The 17421-nt window shown below is 37.1% G+C and overlaps 1 protein-coding gene across 2 annotated transcripts in view; it reads right to left on the bottom strand.

Moving 5' to 3' along the window:
- Positions 1 to 12377: 12377 nt before the first annotated feature.
- The window catches only part of ArgRS-m (arginyl-tRNA synthetase, mitochondrial), a 91466-nt gene continuing 86422 nt past the window's right edge, over positions 12378 to 17421 (bottom strand). For both annotated transcript variants that reach the window (XM_089106155.1, XM_089106154.1), the window contains exons 6-7: positions 16279 to 16353; positions 12378 to 12586 (exon numbers count right to left, since the gene is read on the bottom strand). In XM_089106155.1, coding sequence (XP_088962281.1) covers positions 12436 to 12586; positions 16279 to 16353 — 226 coding nt within the window. In that variant the 3' untranslated portion in view covers positions 12378 to 12435. The remainder of the gene's footprint in view (positions 12587 to 16278; positions 16354 to 17421) is intronic.

The following is a 17421-nucleotide window of genomic DNA, read 5'->3' as shown; positions in this document are numbered from 1 at the left end:
AAGGATGACAAACCCCCCAGAGCCCAAAGGGCAAAGTTTTTAAGTTCTGCCCTGGAGGCATATAAGGTTTTTATAGATTGAGTTGTCGTGGAACTTCAAAAGGGGCTCATTCAATTCGAAATTGAGAGGGCTAGGGCCCTTTGCCTTCCCAAAGCCAGAACAGAATTTGCACTTTACTGAAAAAATACAAATGAATGTGCATTGTCAGTTTAATATACATATGCTGATATTTAGTAATAAAAATGTTAATATTATTTGATTTATTAAAGTTATAAAATTAAAAAAATTTATATTTTTTTCAGTAAAGTGCAAATTTTGTTCTGGCCTTGGGAAGGCATAGGGGTTTTGCGCCCAACTTATGTTAATTTCTGCTCGTTTTGAGTTTGACTCGGTTAATTATTGTAATTTCTGTTCGTTTTGGGTTTCATTTATTTATCGATGCTGATTTGTGGTAGTTTCACGCCTGGTAGATTATTTGATTTTGTTTTTGCTCATTTTTTCTTTAATGCAGTTCTTTACTTTTCTTTGAAAAACTTATTTTGTGGAAATAGTTTTTTTTTAATTAATCTTAAAAAGAGAAAGAAAAAAATCAAACGAACATTTCACCTGTAAGTCACTGTTTCCTTTGCGTTGTTGGTTAAATAAATAAAAAACAAGTTTTTGCAACCGAAAATAGGGAGCAACATTGAAACTTAAAACGAACAGAAATTATTATATATACGAGGAGGGTCACTCCTCCTCAACGCTTCGCTCTTTACATTGAAGTGTTTTTGTACTTAAAAAAAGCTTCTTGCTGTTCTAATTAAATGAACCTTGTGTTTCAGGAGTCATGCTTAAGGAATTGGGACAAAATTAAAACTTTAGCGTAATGAGCGAGGTGTAGAGGAGGAGCAACCCTCCTCATATACGCATAATTTTTTTTTGTTTTAATAAAATGGCTATTTCAAAATTTTGATCGGACAATTTTGAGAAAAAAGGGGTGTGGGAGGGAGCTTAGTTGCCCTCCAGTGTTTCTGGTCGCTTAAAAGGTCACTAGAACTTTTAATGTCTATTCGAATAAGCCCTGTCCCCATATTCTAGGACCACTGGGTCGATACAATCACACCTGGAAAAAAAAATTATCACGCATCCGTAATCTTTCTTCTGGCAAAAAAAAAAAAAAATACAAATTCCACGTTTTTGCAGATAAGAGCTTGAAGCCTCTACAGTTGGGTCTATGATACACTGAATCTGATGGTGTCATTCTCGTTAATATACTAAACTTTTAGGGGGTGTTTCCTCCTTTTTCAAAAACCAGCCAAATTTTCTCAGGCTCGTAGCCTTTGATGGGTAAATCTAAACTTAATGAAACTTATATATTTGAAATCAGCAACATAAGCCAATTCCTTTGATATATCTATTGGTATCAAAATTCCGTTTTTTAGAGTTTCAATCACTATTGAGCCGGGTCGCTCCTTACTTACAGTTCGTTACCACGAACTGTTTGATAGAATAGCTCATTAATTATGTGTAGTTATTGTGTTTAGATTGTGTAGTAATGGAGTAGTTATTTTGTATATAGTTTTTTTTACTCTCTTCTATTTTTTACTCTCTTTTACTTTTACTTTTTTATTTTTACTCTCTTAATTTTTATATATTTATTCTCTTTTACTATCTTTATTTTTTATTCTTACTCTCTTTTGTTTTTTACTCCCTTTTATTTAAATTTTTTTCAATTTCACCCTCTTTATTTTTCATTTTTACTCTCTTAATCTTTTATTTCTACTCTCTTTATTTTTTGCTCTTTTCTACTTACATACTTCGTCAAATAGTTAAGGTTTAAATTATTTCCCTTTTCCAACTCTAAGGATGCCTTTTTCTGATACAGGCGAAATATTCGTTTCCTAATTCGACTTCTCTTGTTCCTACTAACCATAGACCCAACACACTTGCTTTGATGTACACATACAATATGCGTATTGTTGTATAATAAGTTGTCACTAAGTTGCGAAATGTCTAGCTGATGGTTCGTTTACACATTGCGGAAATCCATGCTGAAATCCGTCCGTTTCTGTTCGAACTATGGCTAAAATAACGCTGCATTTTAAGGCAAAGATTTCAAATTATTGCAACAGCATGACCTTTGTTCTTACCCTCTTCTGAAAGCTGTTGAGCAATAGAGCCAAATGACACCGTTTTTCTTGGTTTTCTTACAGCCTGGGGGCGCAGGATCATAAAAGCCGGGAGAAGCCTTGAAACAAAGATATGAGGTCGTGCAGTTTTTGATAATCGATACTCATGATTTTATTCATTTAAAAATCTCGAAAAGATTCCACCCTGATTTGACCAAAACGTTGCGTTAAGCTAGAGATTTTTTCTAGCACAAAAACGGACGGAATTTCCGCACGGATTGCTAAATCCACAAGAATTTCCGCAATGTGTAAACGAACCATGAACCTATGTGAAAAACCATGCTCCTTCCATTATTGTTTTCAGGTTAGGGTCTGACTTTCGATATCACTTGGATCTGGAAATTGTTGAAAAGTCACCAGCAAGCAATTTTCAAAGTTATTTCATCCCTTGTTAGCATCAATAATTAAAGCTTTATTTCAATAAATCCAACATCTACTTTAAATCTACTTTAAAACCTGTCATATTTGACTGCTTGTAACTTGACCTCTGGATTTTTCATTTGGATGAAATTAGGGTATTGGTGAGTTGAACTGAGGAATGGGATATAAGGTAAAAAGAGGTATTTTGAAAGAAAAGTAGTATTGTGAAATTTTTGAAAATTTGGTAACAAAGTAGAAGCGGAACGCTATTATGCAAGGGTACTCTGCAAAGAGACAGACAAATGTTGTATTTAGGTAAGTGGTTCCAGAATACCTCGAAATTAAATATTTTAAGTTTTAGTTGCTCATACTTCAAGATTTTTTTAATATGGTAAAGTTTATATGTTGGTAAATACCAGTAACTGCATAAATGCAGTTACTGGTAATTGAAATTAAATACCTCAGTACTACTGAGAGGGAAGGAGGTAGGGTAAAAAATAGAAGGAGGAGGTGAAAAATACGTTGAGCACAGAACAAGAGATTTGAAACTTTCTCTCAATTTCCCCACAAGGATTTTCAATATACAATTTCTTTCCATTTATAGCTAACTCAGAAAGGGAAATAAAAAATCAATTATTGACCTCGTCAAGCCAGGCCATAATCACAACCATTATCCTATCCTCTCTAGGAAGCTTTTACTTTATGTGTCGTGAAAGTTTAAGAGAAAGTAATTTAACAAAGCGATAATATTGCAATTAAAACTCAAAGACAATAAAACGGACAAAAATCCATATTTTACACTGTCCGTCTGTAATGCCTGGATTGTAACTCACTAATCTGGGTAAATAGTTCTCTGTTTTTTAGTGCTTCGAAGTACTCTAATAATTAAAGATCGGTTAGATTGTTTTTTAGTCTCTCTAATGCTATTGGCTACTCCTTGTAATCTGAATGGCTGTTCCAAATACTCAAATCAGCTACAATGCGTCTAAATTTTTAGGACTGTAAATGACCATAAATAATTTATAGACCACACTTCCTTCCTATTTCAAAAAATATATATATATATATATATATAAAAACGGGCATGAAATTTAGAATATTATTGTGATGTATTGTGAAATATAATCTCGCTTTATTGTTGCATACCAGGGAAAAACAGTTTTCCCGATTTTGTTTGATTTGTGGTTATTTGAAATGGTGAGCATTTGTCATATTGGACATTATTAATATGTGAATTTCTTTTTTTTTCATTTGTGTGTTTTTTTTATTATGTTCATTTCTGTTTTTTGTAGTTTTTCTTTTCTTTCGTTGATAAAGGCTTCCGGACGTGAAGCCAAAAAATCAGGGTCTTTGTAATTTTTCAGTTTTTTTCCATATCATACCCGTTTTTCTATAATGCATTTAATTTATTTGGATATGGTCAAAGATTGACATATCCTAGGCACCACCAATTGTAGCACTGACAGCTTGGCAAAAGTCTGAAATAATAACACTCAACAAGACTAATATAAAACCAACATCATGATTCTAGCAGTAACTGTTACATAGTAAAGAGGGAGTGCACGTACAGGTTCACTTGCGAGTATATCTACAAGCGTAAAAATTACCTACTAAACTTTTGTTGATAATAAATTAAATTCAAATCACCTGTGATAATATAAAAATTTCACATAGAAGAGCCAGTCAGGGTTTTAGAAATTCGAAGGTATTTGTCTCGTCAGAAATTATATTTCCTTAGCAAAAACTGCGAATAGCTTATGAAAATACATCACAAGAATAAACCAATGAAATTAAAGCACACTCCTTACCACAGAATTCTTGGAAAGTAATCTCTCTTGTTCTCTTTGTTATATCCCCTTTTCTCACTCATAGAAAAAGTGGCGACAATTGGGAGAGGGACAGGGGGGTCTTTGCCACCCCCAGCTTTTTTGCTTCCCGACCCATGGATTTTTGAAAATACCTTTTGTGGAGGGTCTCTTTCATTTAACAATACCTTTTTCAATATTTTTATAGAAAAAGTTGAAAAATTGACAAATTAACCCCCCCCCCCTATATATTGGAAAATACATCCCCCCTCCCTCACCAAATTTTTTTCAATTGACATCGCCACGTAGAATTGATTATATAATTGATCATTGAATGACATATTTACTTTGCCACATCTCTGATGCTAAAAAAAATGTTCGTATACACAACTGGCCATTAAACCGAATCAAAACACTTGAAACCTATAGTTCAGTTTTTTCCACTTTACTGTAAAACTTATGTCTTGTTAAATAAAGCCTTTTTCAGTTAGAGAAGCTGGATTGTATTCAAAATAGGGAAGTGTTGCATTTGTTTGAAAATTTTGAATTTCCAGGTACAAAGAAAGCGCATAAGAGTGAATTCTTCATATGTTTGTCATGCTATTTTTGCTAACAAAAAATGCCGTTAACCGACCGAGCAAAGATTGAGACTTAAATATTCCTAATCGTTCAAGTCTTTAATTTTTACAGGCATCCTCGTACGAGGAGGAGCTGGACAACAAAGTAACCAACCAAGTTAAAACAACTACAGTTGTATTCAGGGTTGCCACCGTCCGGGATTAATCCCGGTTTTCCGGGATTTTTTTTGCGTTCCGGGATTTTTTTTTAATGTCCGGGTTTTTCGGTATTTTTTGTACAAAAACCGGGATTTTTGCTAAAAAACAGGATTTTTCATTAAAAAGAGGTTTTCAACGATTTTGGCAGATAGTCTACTATTTTTTTCTGTACGATATCACGAATATTCTCTGTTTTTGTTTGTTCCCTCTGGATTTACGCCATTGCACTGGAACAACGATTTTTTCGTTCGGGATTTGACTTTTGAAAATTCGACTCCAATGTAACGACGAGCGGAGAATTCAAACAAAAACGGCGAGGATTTTCTTTTTCATCATTGTAGTTCATTTTGCCCCGTGTAATGCCTCGGGCAAAGTTATTCTCAGAAAAGGTAATTAAAAAGCGTAGGGCATTATACTTATTCTGTTCAAAAGGATAGTTATTTCAAAAGGATGCTTTTATAAGACGAATGATAGCTCCGCTGTCCGCTTCTTGATTTGCCAGATTTTTGCTAAACAGAAAAGCAGGTATGGTAAAAGGGAAAGGGACGTGTGGAGACGTAATAAAAGGAAACTTTTACCGCTTGCCAAGCCACATTGAATATTAGCGCGTCCAGGCTATCGATTTTCTGGAAAATAGGACGGAAATCTTGGAATGTTGACAAGTGTCCCATCTCATTTTTATATCTTCTGGACAAAAAGATTCATAGGGTCATAAAATGGTAAAAATGGGACAAAAATGGTAGTGTGGACAGCTTTTTTGGAAAAAATGCCAGAAGGAGACGATTAGACACAATATAGGATAAATAGAGATTTTTCTAAGATGGTCTTGAATAGAAGAAAGGTAAATTGTCTAGCTGAGGCTCTAAATTTGTTTTCTTTAGGTCTTGACTCAGAAAAACAGATTTGATGAGGATAACGCCGATAAATATGTACAGATATCTTCTGTAAAAAACACCAAATTTTTGAACCCTAGACTCGACGAGTATTCCTTTTTCCCGATTTCCGCCCCATTTTTCAGAAATTGGATAGTCTGGACGCGCTGTATGGCTGCGAAGCGTGACGCCAATTCTTGGGCGGCAAATTAAAATAACGATGAAACGTGGATACGTCGACATGTTTTCTCGGAACTTTTGTGAATTGCTATGGCCTAAAATATTTGTCGTAGATCCTACTAATCCACCAGAATGTTTTCACAGAAGTAATACTAGGAATATTGACTGTTGATCAGTTGTTAGTTACAACTAGAAACCACGTTTCACCGTACTTCGAATTACGCGTTTTTATTTTTACGTCATCACTGTGTAGCCCAATGTTGTATAGTCTAAAAACCGTGTTCCGGGATTTTCCGGAACATATGTTATATTTTATAATTGTACCCAGAGCTGTCCACTGAATGCAAAAAAAAATCACCCATAGGCAAATTGGAAGTGAAAACTTTAGTGTACCAAATAGGGATATCATCTGTTAAGTGATTTTTATAGCTAAGTGTCTTGTTTAATATTGAATGTATTAGTACCAGGGGTAAGGAAATCATATGGTAACAACAACAATTTTTAACTAACTGAAATCGAGTCACCATTCTTCTCTTGCATTCGATCACTCTGTGAAACTTGGTTGAAATCCTTCACCATTGGGCATACCCGATTACGATTCAATCTTCGTGATCGACATCAGCAACATTGATCAATATCGTGATTAAGTGTTTAAAATACCATAGGAAACATTTCATTAACACTACCTTTGATGACATTCGGAAAATTTTGATTGAATGCATTTGGAGAAAAGAGGTTGTGTGTCAAGAGAGGTTGTGTGAGGGGAGGGTAGATGCCCTCCGTTCACTTTTGACTCTTAAAAGGTAACAAGAACTTTCAATTTCTAGTCAAATGAGCATCTCTGAAGTTTATACGACGACCCCTTACTTACATAAAAACCTTATGTGCCCCCGGTGCATAACTTATAACACTTGTATAATGGCTCTGGGTTGTTGTATCCAACCCGAAATTTTTGTTATTTTATCTTTAAACTATTTTGAACAAAATGGTTATCTTAAAATTTTCATTAAACGCGTTTGGGAAATCAAGGGCATTGAGGGGGCCAGTTGCCCTCCGATCCCTTTTTAACTAAAAAGGGCATTAGAAATTCTGATTTGTTATCGAACAAGCTACCTCTGAGGTTTATACTACCATTCCTTCCATAAAAAACTTATATGCCCCGGGGGCATAACTTACAACAATTGCCCGTGGTCTCTGGTACAGGCTGTGTTATCCCTGGAGTTTTTATTATATGATTTTTGGTCAATTTTGAACAAAATAGCTTTATTAAAAAATTTGATCCCGCGCATTTGGGGAAAATGCGGTCTGTGAGGGGAGGGGGCTAGTTGCCATCAGATCATTTTTGACTCCTAAAATGGGAGCTAGAACTTTGAATATTTAATCATTTGAGCCCCTCCGAAGTCTAAACGACCACCTCTCCCATAAAACCTTATGCCCCGGGGGCATATCTTACAACAGTTGCCCTTGGGCTCTTGGATGGGCTGTGTTATCCCTGAAGTTTTTGTTATGTGATTTTTGGTCAATTTTGAGCAAAACAGCTATATAAAAAATTCGATCGGACGCATTTGGGGAATATAGGATTTGTGTAGGGGGGGGGGGGCTAGTTGTCATCATATCACTTTTGACTCTTAAAAAGGGAGCTAGAACTTTAAATATCTAATCATTTGAGTCCCCTCCGAAGTATATACGACCATCTCTCCCATAAACCCCCTGGGAGGGGGGGGGCTGGCCATAAAGGTAGGGCCAGGGGCAGTTCCCATGATTTATCATTGATAATTTTTGGAGGTCAAGAGGGGTATTGGGCCATGGAGGACCAGGAGCCAGCTTCCATAAGTTTTGGAATAAAACATTACTAATAAGTTGTTTTTAGTTTTTTTTTCTGGGGGGAGGGAGACATTGAGGCACAGGGGTGAGCTGCCATAATTTTTCGAATAAATATCGTTAAGAAATTGCTTGTTTTTTTTTGGGGGGGGGGGGGCAAGGCCATATAGAGAAGGACAGGGGTCAGCTCGCTTAAGTTTTTGAATAAAATGTCATTCATAAGTTTTTGAGTGGGGTGGGGGTTTTGGTTCATTTGATTTTTGAGCTATTTTCAAAACCCTCACATGAGAACCTTGTATGCCCTCCGGACATAACCTACAACACTTGCCTCAGGGCTCTGGGGGTTATGTTGACCCTGGAGATTTTTCATCCGGTCTTTTAACTTAATCTAACAAAGTGGCTATCTAAAAAATTCGATCGAATGGATTTGGGGTAAAAGAGATCTATAACTTTCAATTTCCAATGGAATGAGCCCCTGACGAAGTTTATACGACCATTCCTTCCATGAAAACCTTATATGCCTCGGGGCATAATTTACAACACTTGCCCCAGGGTTTTGGGGGGCTGTGTAAACCTCTGAGTTATTATTATATGATCTTTGGTTTATTTTGTACTTAACGAAAGTCCAGAAAATTTTATCAGACACATTTAGGAAAAGACAGTTGGTGGGGCCGGGGGTGGGCTAGTTGCCATCAGAGTTCTTTGGACTCTAAAAAGGGAACTAAAACTTTCAATTTCTAGTCACTTGAGTCCCCTCCGAAGCTTATCTCTTCCATAAGAACCTTATATGCATCTGGGCATAATTTACAACTCTTCCCCCAGGCTCGGGAGGGGAGGATTGACCCCAAAGTTTTTGTTATCTCATTGTTGGATTTTTTTCAAATAAATGATTATCTAAACATTTTGATTGAATGCCTTTGGAGAAAAGAGTGTGTGTGTGAAGGGGGGGATGGATGCCCTCCGTTCAAGATAGCTAGAAATTTCAATTTCCAATCAAATGAACCACCTCTGAAGTTTATACGCCCCCCTCCACAAAAACTTTTTACGCCCCCGGTACATAACTTACAACACTTGCCTACTGGCTCTAGGGGGCTGTGCCAGACCCGGAGTTTTGTTATTTTATCTTTTATATCATAAAAATGGCTATATCAAAATTTTTAATTGGATCCATTTAGAAAAAAAGGGCCTTTGGGGGGCTAGTTGCCCTCCAATCTCTATTTTTGACTAAAAGGGGCACCTGAAATTCGGATTTGCAATCGAAAGAGCTCCCTCTGAAGTTTGTACTACTATCCCTTCCATAAAAACTGTTGGTGCCCCGGGTGCAGTTTTTTTGGTTGGGGTGGGCATGGAGGGAGGGCCATATCTAATCATTTGAGTCTCCTCTGAAGTTTATACCACCACCTCTCCCATAAAGCCTTATATTCTCGTGGCACAAATCACAAGCCTTAGTTCCTCCGCGATCCGAGGGGTATGTTGACCACAAAGTTTTGGTTATTTCATCGTTTGACTATTTCAAAGAAAATGGCTATCGCAAATCCATCGGATGAACTTAAGGAAAAGAGGGCGTGGGGGAGGGGGGGTAGATGTCCTACGATTGCTTTTGACTCTTAAAAAGTTAACTGGAACTTTCAGTTTCCAATCAAATGAGTTACCTCTGAATTTTATACGACCACCCATTACAGAAAAACCTTATATGCTCCCCGGGGGATAACTTGAAATACTTGCCACTGGGCTCTTTGGCGTTGGGTCGACCCTAGAGTTTTTGTTATCTGATGCTTGAGCTATTTTCAATAAAATGGCTGTCTCAAAATTTTTATTGGATGGATTTGGGGAAAAAAGGACGTGGGGTGGGGGGCTAGTTAACCTCCCATCTCTTTTGACTCTTAAAAGGTGAACAAAAAACTTCAGTTTCCAATCAAATGAACCCCTTCTGCAGTTTATACGAGGAACCCTTCTGTAAAAACCCTATATGCCCGCAGGTAATAACTTTCAACCTTTTCCTTAAAAACCTTACATGTCCCCGGGGCATAAGTTACTACCCTTCCCCCGGTTTTTGGGAGGGGCGCTATGTTGACCCCGAAGTTTTGTCATCTGATCGCTGGACTATTTTAAACAAAATGGCTATCTCAAAACTTTGATCAGACTCATTTGGAGAAAAGAGGGGAGGGGGGGATATGCCCACCAATCACTTTTAATGAATCTTAAAAAGGCAAACACATATTTCAATTTCCAATCAAATAAGCCATCTCTGTCGACAACCCCTTACATACGACCTTATCTGCCCCCGGGGCATAAGTTACAACCCCGGGCTCTGGGGAGTTGGTGACCCCTGACTTTTTGTTAAATTGTCTATTAACTATTTTGAACAAAAAATTATCTCAAAATTTTAATCAGATAAATTTGGGGAAAAGGGGCCTTTGGGGGAGAAGTAGTTACCCTCCGATCACTTTTGACTCTAAAAAAGGGCACTATAAATTCCGATTTACAATCGAATGAGCCCCCTCCGAAGTTTATACTATCCATAAAAACCTTATATACCGGAAAATAATTTACAACACTTGCGCCCTGGTTCTGGTGGGCTGTGTTATCCCTGGAGTGTTTGTTATATGATCTTTGGTTTATTTTGAACAAAGTGGCTATGCAAGAAAATTCTATAAGATGTATTTGGGGGAAAAGAGGGTTGGCGGGGGGAGCTAGTTGCCATTGGATCACTTTTGACTCTTAAAAAGGGTATTAGAACTGTCAATTTTCAATCAAATGAGCCACCTCTGAAGTTTAAACGAGCTCCCCTTACATGAAAAAACCCTATATGCCCCAGGGGCATAACTTAAAACACTTCCCCCCGGGCTCTGGGGGGGTTGTGTCGATCCCCGGAGTTTTTCTTATCTGATTTTTGAATTATTTTTAACAAAATGACCATCTCAAAATTTTGGGGGATTTTGTGGGGGGGGGTGGATTCTTGTTGCCCTCCGATCTGTTTTGAGTCTTAGGAAGTGAACTAGAACTTTCAGTTTCCAATCGAATGAGCCCTCTCTGAAGTTTATACGAGCATTCCATCTATAAGAAACACATCTTTCCCCAGGGAAGAACTTACAACCCAGATCCCGGGCCCAGGGGTGTTGTGTCGACTCGGGGTTTTGTTGTATGATCTTTGAAGTGTTTTTAACAAAATGTCTATCTCAAAATTTTTATCGGATGTATTTGGGGGAAAAGGGGGTGGGAGGAGCTAGTTGCCCTCCGATCTCTTTTGACTCTTAAAAAGTGAACTAGAACTTTCAATTTACAATCAAATGAGCCCTTTCTGAAGTTTATACGAGCATCCCTTCTATAAGAAACATAGATGCCTCTAGGGTATAAAATACCACGCCTGCCCCCGGGCTCTGGGGGCTGTGTTGACCCCAGAGTTTTTGTTATATGATTTTTGAACTACTTTTAACAAATAGCTACCTTAAATATTTGTGAAAAAAAGAAATCACCAGTGCCACTTCATATCAACGGGATTTGTTTGGAATGTCAAAGTTCAAATGTCATTTTTAAAAGTAAAATGCGGTTGGAGGGCAACCAGCCTCCCTTCCTTGTCTTTTTTTGCTATCCCCTCCCTCCCCCATTGCTTCCAAAGACATCTGATAAGAAATTTTGAAATCACAAATCTTTCAAAATACAAATTGTTTTCAGTAAAACGTAAATGACGCTAGGATCTTTAGAAGGTTTAGGGGGTCATAGCCCTACAAGTGTTTGTGATAATTTCTGTTCGTTCTAAGTTTGGGTGGATTATTCATTTTAATTTCTTGTCATTTTAGAACCCATTTATCAACTATAGCAGTATCTGTTCTCTTAATGTTTGGTGTGATTGTTTATTGTAATTTCTTTTTATTTTGAGAATCCTTTATTTATTGAGATTCGATCAGTATTAAGATTAGGAACAGTAGTTCTTGTTTGTTCTAAGTTTGAACTATTATAGGACCTTCTTTAAGCTCGTCCTCAGTTTTAACATGGCTCTTTACTTTTTATTGAAAAACTTCTTTTCAAGAAAGTTTTCTTCAAATTAATTTATTAAAAGAGCCCTCTTTGAAGAAGTTTATACATCTTTCAAAAAAAGCAGAGGACATAACCCCCATATTTTTTTGTTTGCCTGCACTTAGATCAGCTCTACGCAGGACTAAATAGATCACACACAAAAAGCACCACAATTTTTAGGTGGAGTCTCAATATTTACAAGCCCTAACTTAAGTTAAATTCAAGCCAAAGATTCGTCCTAGCTTCTTCCGTGGAGTATATGTCTCCCTCTAGTAGCATTTGGTATACCAGCAAGATGATCAAGACGCATGATATTTTCTACTTTTCTCAATGAAACAGAGTCTAATTCAGAGTTCAACTGAAGGCTAATGAGTGTTGTATCTTGTTTAATCATAAATATTATACAAACATTCTATCACTCGCACTATTTAAGCTACATCTCCTCGAGTGGCGTTAGTCCTAGGATTCGCATACCTTCAGCAAGGACATTCTTGGCACACATAAACAGTAACAGTCGTGCTTCAGCCATATTTGCAGGCTCACTTTTGACTTGAAGTACTCGCAGCGCCACACTCACAAAATTACTGCAAAAAAAACGAAAACATTTAGATGCAAATTATCGCCTGAAACCAAGCCAGCACAGAACGCAGTACCCTTTAGACCGTATGTCAAATAGCAAGTCGTACGAAAAAAATGTGGTTTTATCCCACTTTTAAGGGTTATAATGAAACATATATGAGGGCTATAATGAGTGGCGTCCGATGCAGAGGGACAAGTGCCCCCCTCCAGATTTGTTCGCCCCTCTCCCTATATCTTTGAAAATGCCTTTATGGAGATATTTTCATTGGAAAATGTCTTTTTGGTTATTTCATTGAAAAAAGTAAAAAAAAAAAAAAACTTGACCCCGTATATTTCTAAAATATATACATTGGAACGTCAAAATAAATAAGCAACTTAATTAGTTAACTTGATAGCCCTTTACTTCCATAAAAATTCAGATATTAAAAGTATGTTGGTTCATAAAGACGACTACACTATTAGAGAAAAGTTATACCTTTTTTAACCCGTTTGACACTACACGTTTCTAGCCTATATTTTGCTGATTTTTACCCCGTTTCTTTGTTGGCTCGTAGATTTGGAACCAGCTACTAACAAAACTCCAGAACTGTATATAGATACCTTTTCCATTAAGAATTGAATTTCAGAGTTTTCTTAATGTTTTGAGATATATACGATTGTTGAAGTTTCCACTTAACCAATTAAGACAATCAGAATGAATTTTCATTGTCCATGGTACTCTAATGAGATTAGCCGTAAATCCAAGTTAAACAAAAAAAGACCCATAAAAATCCAATGAAATCACCGCAGCTGGTATCTTTTTTTTTCACTTCAGCTACAATATAGGACAACTATGGGTTTTATTTGTGCTACACAAAAAAAGGTGCAGCACTTGATTAATTTTTTTTTTTACCCAGTTGTGTTGGCAAAACAGAGTAATACACAGCGAGTTAAGCGACTTTCACACAACGTATGTAATTTTCTATTCAAGGTGGTTCAAGCTGTTATATTAAGTGTAAACTTTCACACTAGGCTAACTTCAAATTCAATTATCACCGTTTGAACGCATCACAATCATCATGAGCAAACTATTCAAAAATTAAAAGTGCGGAATAGAGATGGATATTCAAGCTGCGATCAAGCGTGAAAGGCTTTTGAAGAAAATTTTATTAATTTATTTTCAAAATTTACTAATTGATCATCAAGAAATTTGATTTTGGTACTACTATTGACTGTTGGGTATTGATTTTTCCATAACGTAGCCGGACTGACGTAACGTAAGGTTTTACGTAGAGTTAGAGCCCAGTTAGAGCTGCCTAAGTTACGGACAAAATTTGCCCCGCAAGACTACATAACGTGACATAAAGTCCTATGTCCTACTAGTGTGGAAAGCTAGGCAGTATAGTGTGAAAGAACCATTATTTTAGTAAATCAGAAAAATTGCAGCTGCTTTCAATTAACTAAGGAATGACCAGAAAAGCGATATTATTCTTTCTACTTCGAACTACGACCACTTCAACTACTCTTCCAAATGCTAGAAACTACATGAACAAACATAAGAGCAAGTTCTATTCACTGAGAAAATTTGTCTCAGGAGGATACTTACAGTGAATTGGTTTGACAGGGTTACCGATCCTAGAGTGCCAAAGTGTTCAGGGCAGTCAACAGTTATCAATAGATTGACATAGAGGACTTGGAAGTATTGGGGCTATGTTCTACCCTTCGTCACAGCGAAAACCAGAGCTACGGCTTTGTTGATGCCCTAGGCATAGTGAATAAACTTGACAGGTCTAGGGTATGACAGACCAGACGGGAGTGCTTTTTTAGTGTTTTATTGATGTTTTGCCTATGGTTGTTGGCTTTCCGTTTCTTTTATTAGTCAAAATCTAATATTAGTTCAATCAGTGGCTAAAAGCCACTGGTTGTAATTAGGATGTTCTATACAATAAAGAAGAAGCTAAAAGCCTGGCATCAGCGGTGGGTACAAAGGGATAGGGTAGGGGTCTTCAACTCTTCATCCTCTTCAACTACTCCTCCCAATGCTAGGAACTAGATGTACAAATACAAAAGCAAGTTCTATTGTCTACGACCATTTGTCTCAGAGGAATACTTAACGTCAGTTGATCATGGAGGGCCGTGACCATGAATCACAGGGTCACCAATCATTGAGGGGTTGATCATGGATCAGAGGGTGACCAATAATGGAGTCAAAAAGCGTTCACGGCAGTTAATAATTATAGATGGATTAACATAGAGGACGTAGAAATAACGGGTCTACGTATCACCCCACGCAACAGTGAAACACTGCTTTGCCTACTCAAACCAGAGGAGAGGTTGTGTTGATGCCCGAAGCAGAATGAATAAACTTTTGGGGTATGAAAGATCAGACGGGAGTTCATTTTTAGTGTTTTTTTTTACTTTTTGGCTATAATTGTTGGTTTAACGTTTCTTTCTTGGCTATGGCTTGCCGGTTTTGAGAATAGATAAATATTTTGCAAGCGAAGAAATAAATATACAGCTAGAACTACAAAGAGAGAAAAGGACCCAAACACAGTTAATAATTTACTGTGTTAAAGCCCAAGTCACGACGTTTATAAAATTAAAAAAAAACAATATTTTCCAAATTAAAGTAAAGAGCAAGACATCCGCTGGATTTTCCATATTCAGGTCAATGCAATTGGCCAATTCATCTGTGATACCACAACTGATGATATCATCTATAAATCTGGAACTGCAAAGAGAAAAAAGGACCCAAACACAGTTAATAATGTACTTTGCCAAAGGTCGAGTAACGATAGTTATTAAAAAAACAACGATATTTTCCAGATGAAAGTAAAGAGTAAATCACTCACTATACGTTCCGCATTGGAGCCAATCCAAAACACTTTTTAGATTACTATTTTTGGAAAAAAATAGTAATAAGCAAAAGTAAAATTTTCGGGGACCGGGAAAGTTTAATTAAGTACCCACCTCCACCTGACTTTAGCGGCTGGTGTTTATTGACTTTAACTGAAATCATTTCTTGCCGAATCTGAAAGATCTAACGTTTAGTAAGATCAGCAACCAGGTTAGATAATTGGCAGTACACAGTCGTGATCCTACAGATAGAAAGTCTTGCTTTGACCTGGATTTTAACGCACTAAATTCAATAACATCAGAGATTGAAAGATAATCCCCCTCCCTTACCATTCTCACTTGATATGAGCTACACGTCCAGGAATTTCTTGAATTTTTGTATGTTTTATTGTCATCCACCTTAAGGCAATAGCACAATGTAACCAAGGTTCTTCATTACTTTATTCAGCATCAATCGTTTCCATTAAATAAAGCACAATGTAACCAAGGTTCTTCATTACTTTATTCAGCATCAATCCTTTCCATTAAATAAAGCACAATGTAACCAAGGTTCTGCATTACTTTATTCAGCATCAATCCTTTCCGTTAAATAAAGCACAATGTAACCAAGGTTCTGCATTACTTTATTCAGCATCAATCCTTTCCGTTAAATAAAGCACAATGTAACCAAGGTTCTTCATTACTTTATTCAGCATCAATCCTTTCCATTAAATAAAGCACAATGTAACCAAGGTTCTTCATTACTTTATTCAGCATCAATCCTTTCCATTAAACAAAGCACAATGTAACCAAGGTTCTTCATTACTTTATTCAGCATCAATCGTTTCCATTAAATAAAAGGAAAGCAATGAATGTGTCTTACCAAAGCTGAAAGAGGTAGGCGACCAGAATACATGGCTCCAATTCTTCATGACATCTAAAAATTATTTCTTCAAATCTGAAATTATAAAAATTTCCCTTGAAATTTTATATAGCTAATTTTGCTCAACACAAAAAAGAATATACCAAGTACAAAAGAAAATCGTCACACCAAGCTACCTAGGACCAACACAGCTGCGCAAGTTCCTCCTCCATTTGAATCTATACCTAGCCTACCTCTTTACAGCCTCACAAGAAGTCCGATTTCCCTTATATCCTTCCTTACGACCTCCTCCCACCCCACTCGGGGACGACCTACTTTTCGTTTGGCCCTACATGGTTTCCCCTAGTTTCCCCATGGTTTTCCCTACATGGTCTCCCCTGATTTCCCCATGGTTTTCACTAAATTGGTTTCCCCTGATTTCCCCATGGTTTACCCTACATGGTTTCCCCTGATTTCTCCATGGTTTTCCCTGATTTCCCCATGGTTTCCCCTGATTTCCCCATGGTTTTCACTAGATGGTTTCCCCTGATTTCCCCATGGTTTTCCCTGATTCCCCCATGGTTTCCCCTGATTTCCCCGTGGTTTCCCTACATGGTTTCCCCTTATTTCCCCATGGTTTCCTCATGGTTTTCCCCACATGGTTTCCCTATGGTTTTCCCTACATGGTTTCCCCATGGTTTTCCCTACATGGTTTCCCATGGTTCGACAATCTGTCATCCTTCATCCGCAGATTTCACACAAAAAAAATACGAAAGGCGTATCTTGTAGTTTACAAAAGAGCAACAGCATTTTTTCTAAACTTTTTCATGGGAACAGTCTTTTCTTTGGAATTAAAGGAGAAAAAAATCGCTAAGGATTGTGGCGTGTAGGTGTAAAATAGCATATTATTTTCATACAGAAACAATAAGTGCTGAGATGCTTTTATGGTTTTTTAGCTAGAGGTGTTGAAATGTTCACCCTAATTTTCTTCGGTTCCCCTGGCCTTTTTTTAAGTAAATATGCCTCTTCAATTTTGACCAGCATATAAACGCCCACTAGCGGAATGAATTTGGTCTGAAACTGGTCCAGAGAACGAGAAGAAAACTTTAGTCTAAGAATATATATCAAATATTAACTTCTACCCCTCCTATAAAAATTTTCATG

The sequence above is a fragment of the Artemia sp. Qi Xiang Cuo genome, chromosome 20, assembly GCF_049724085.1.
Source record: "Artemia sp. Qi Xiang Cuo chromosome 20, ASM4972408v1, whole genome shotgun sequence".
NCBI lineage: Eukaryota > Metazoa > Arthropoda > Branchiopoda > Anostraca > Artemiidae > Artemia > Artemia sp. Qi Xiang Cuo.
This window is presented reverse-complemented; position numbering and strand designations above follow the sequence as displayed.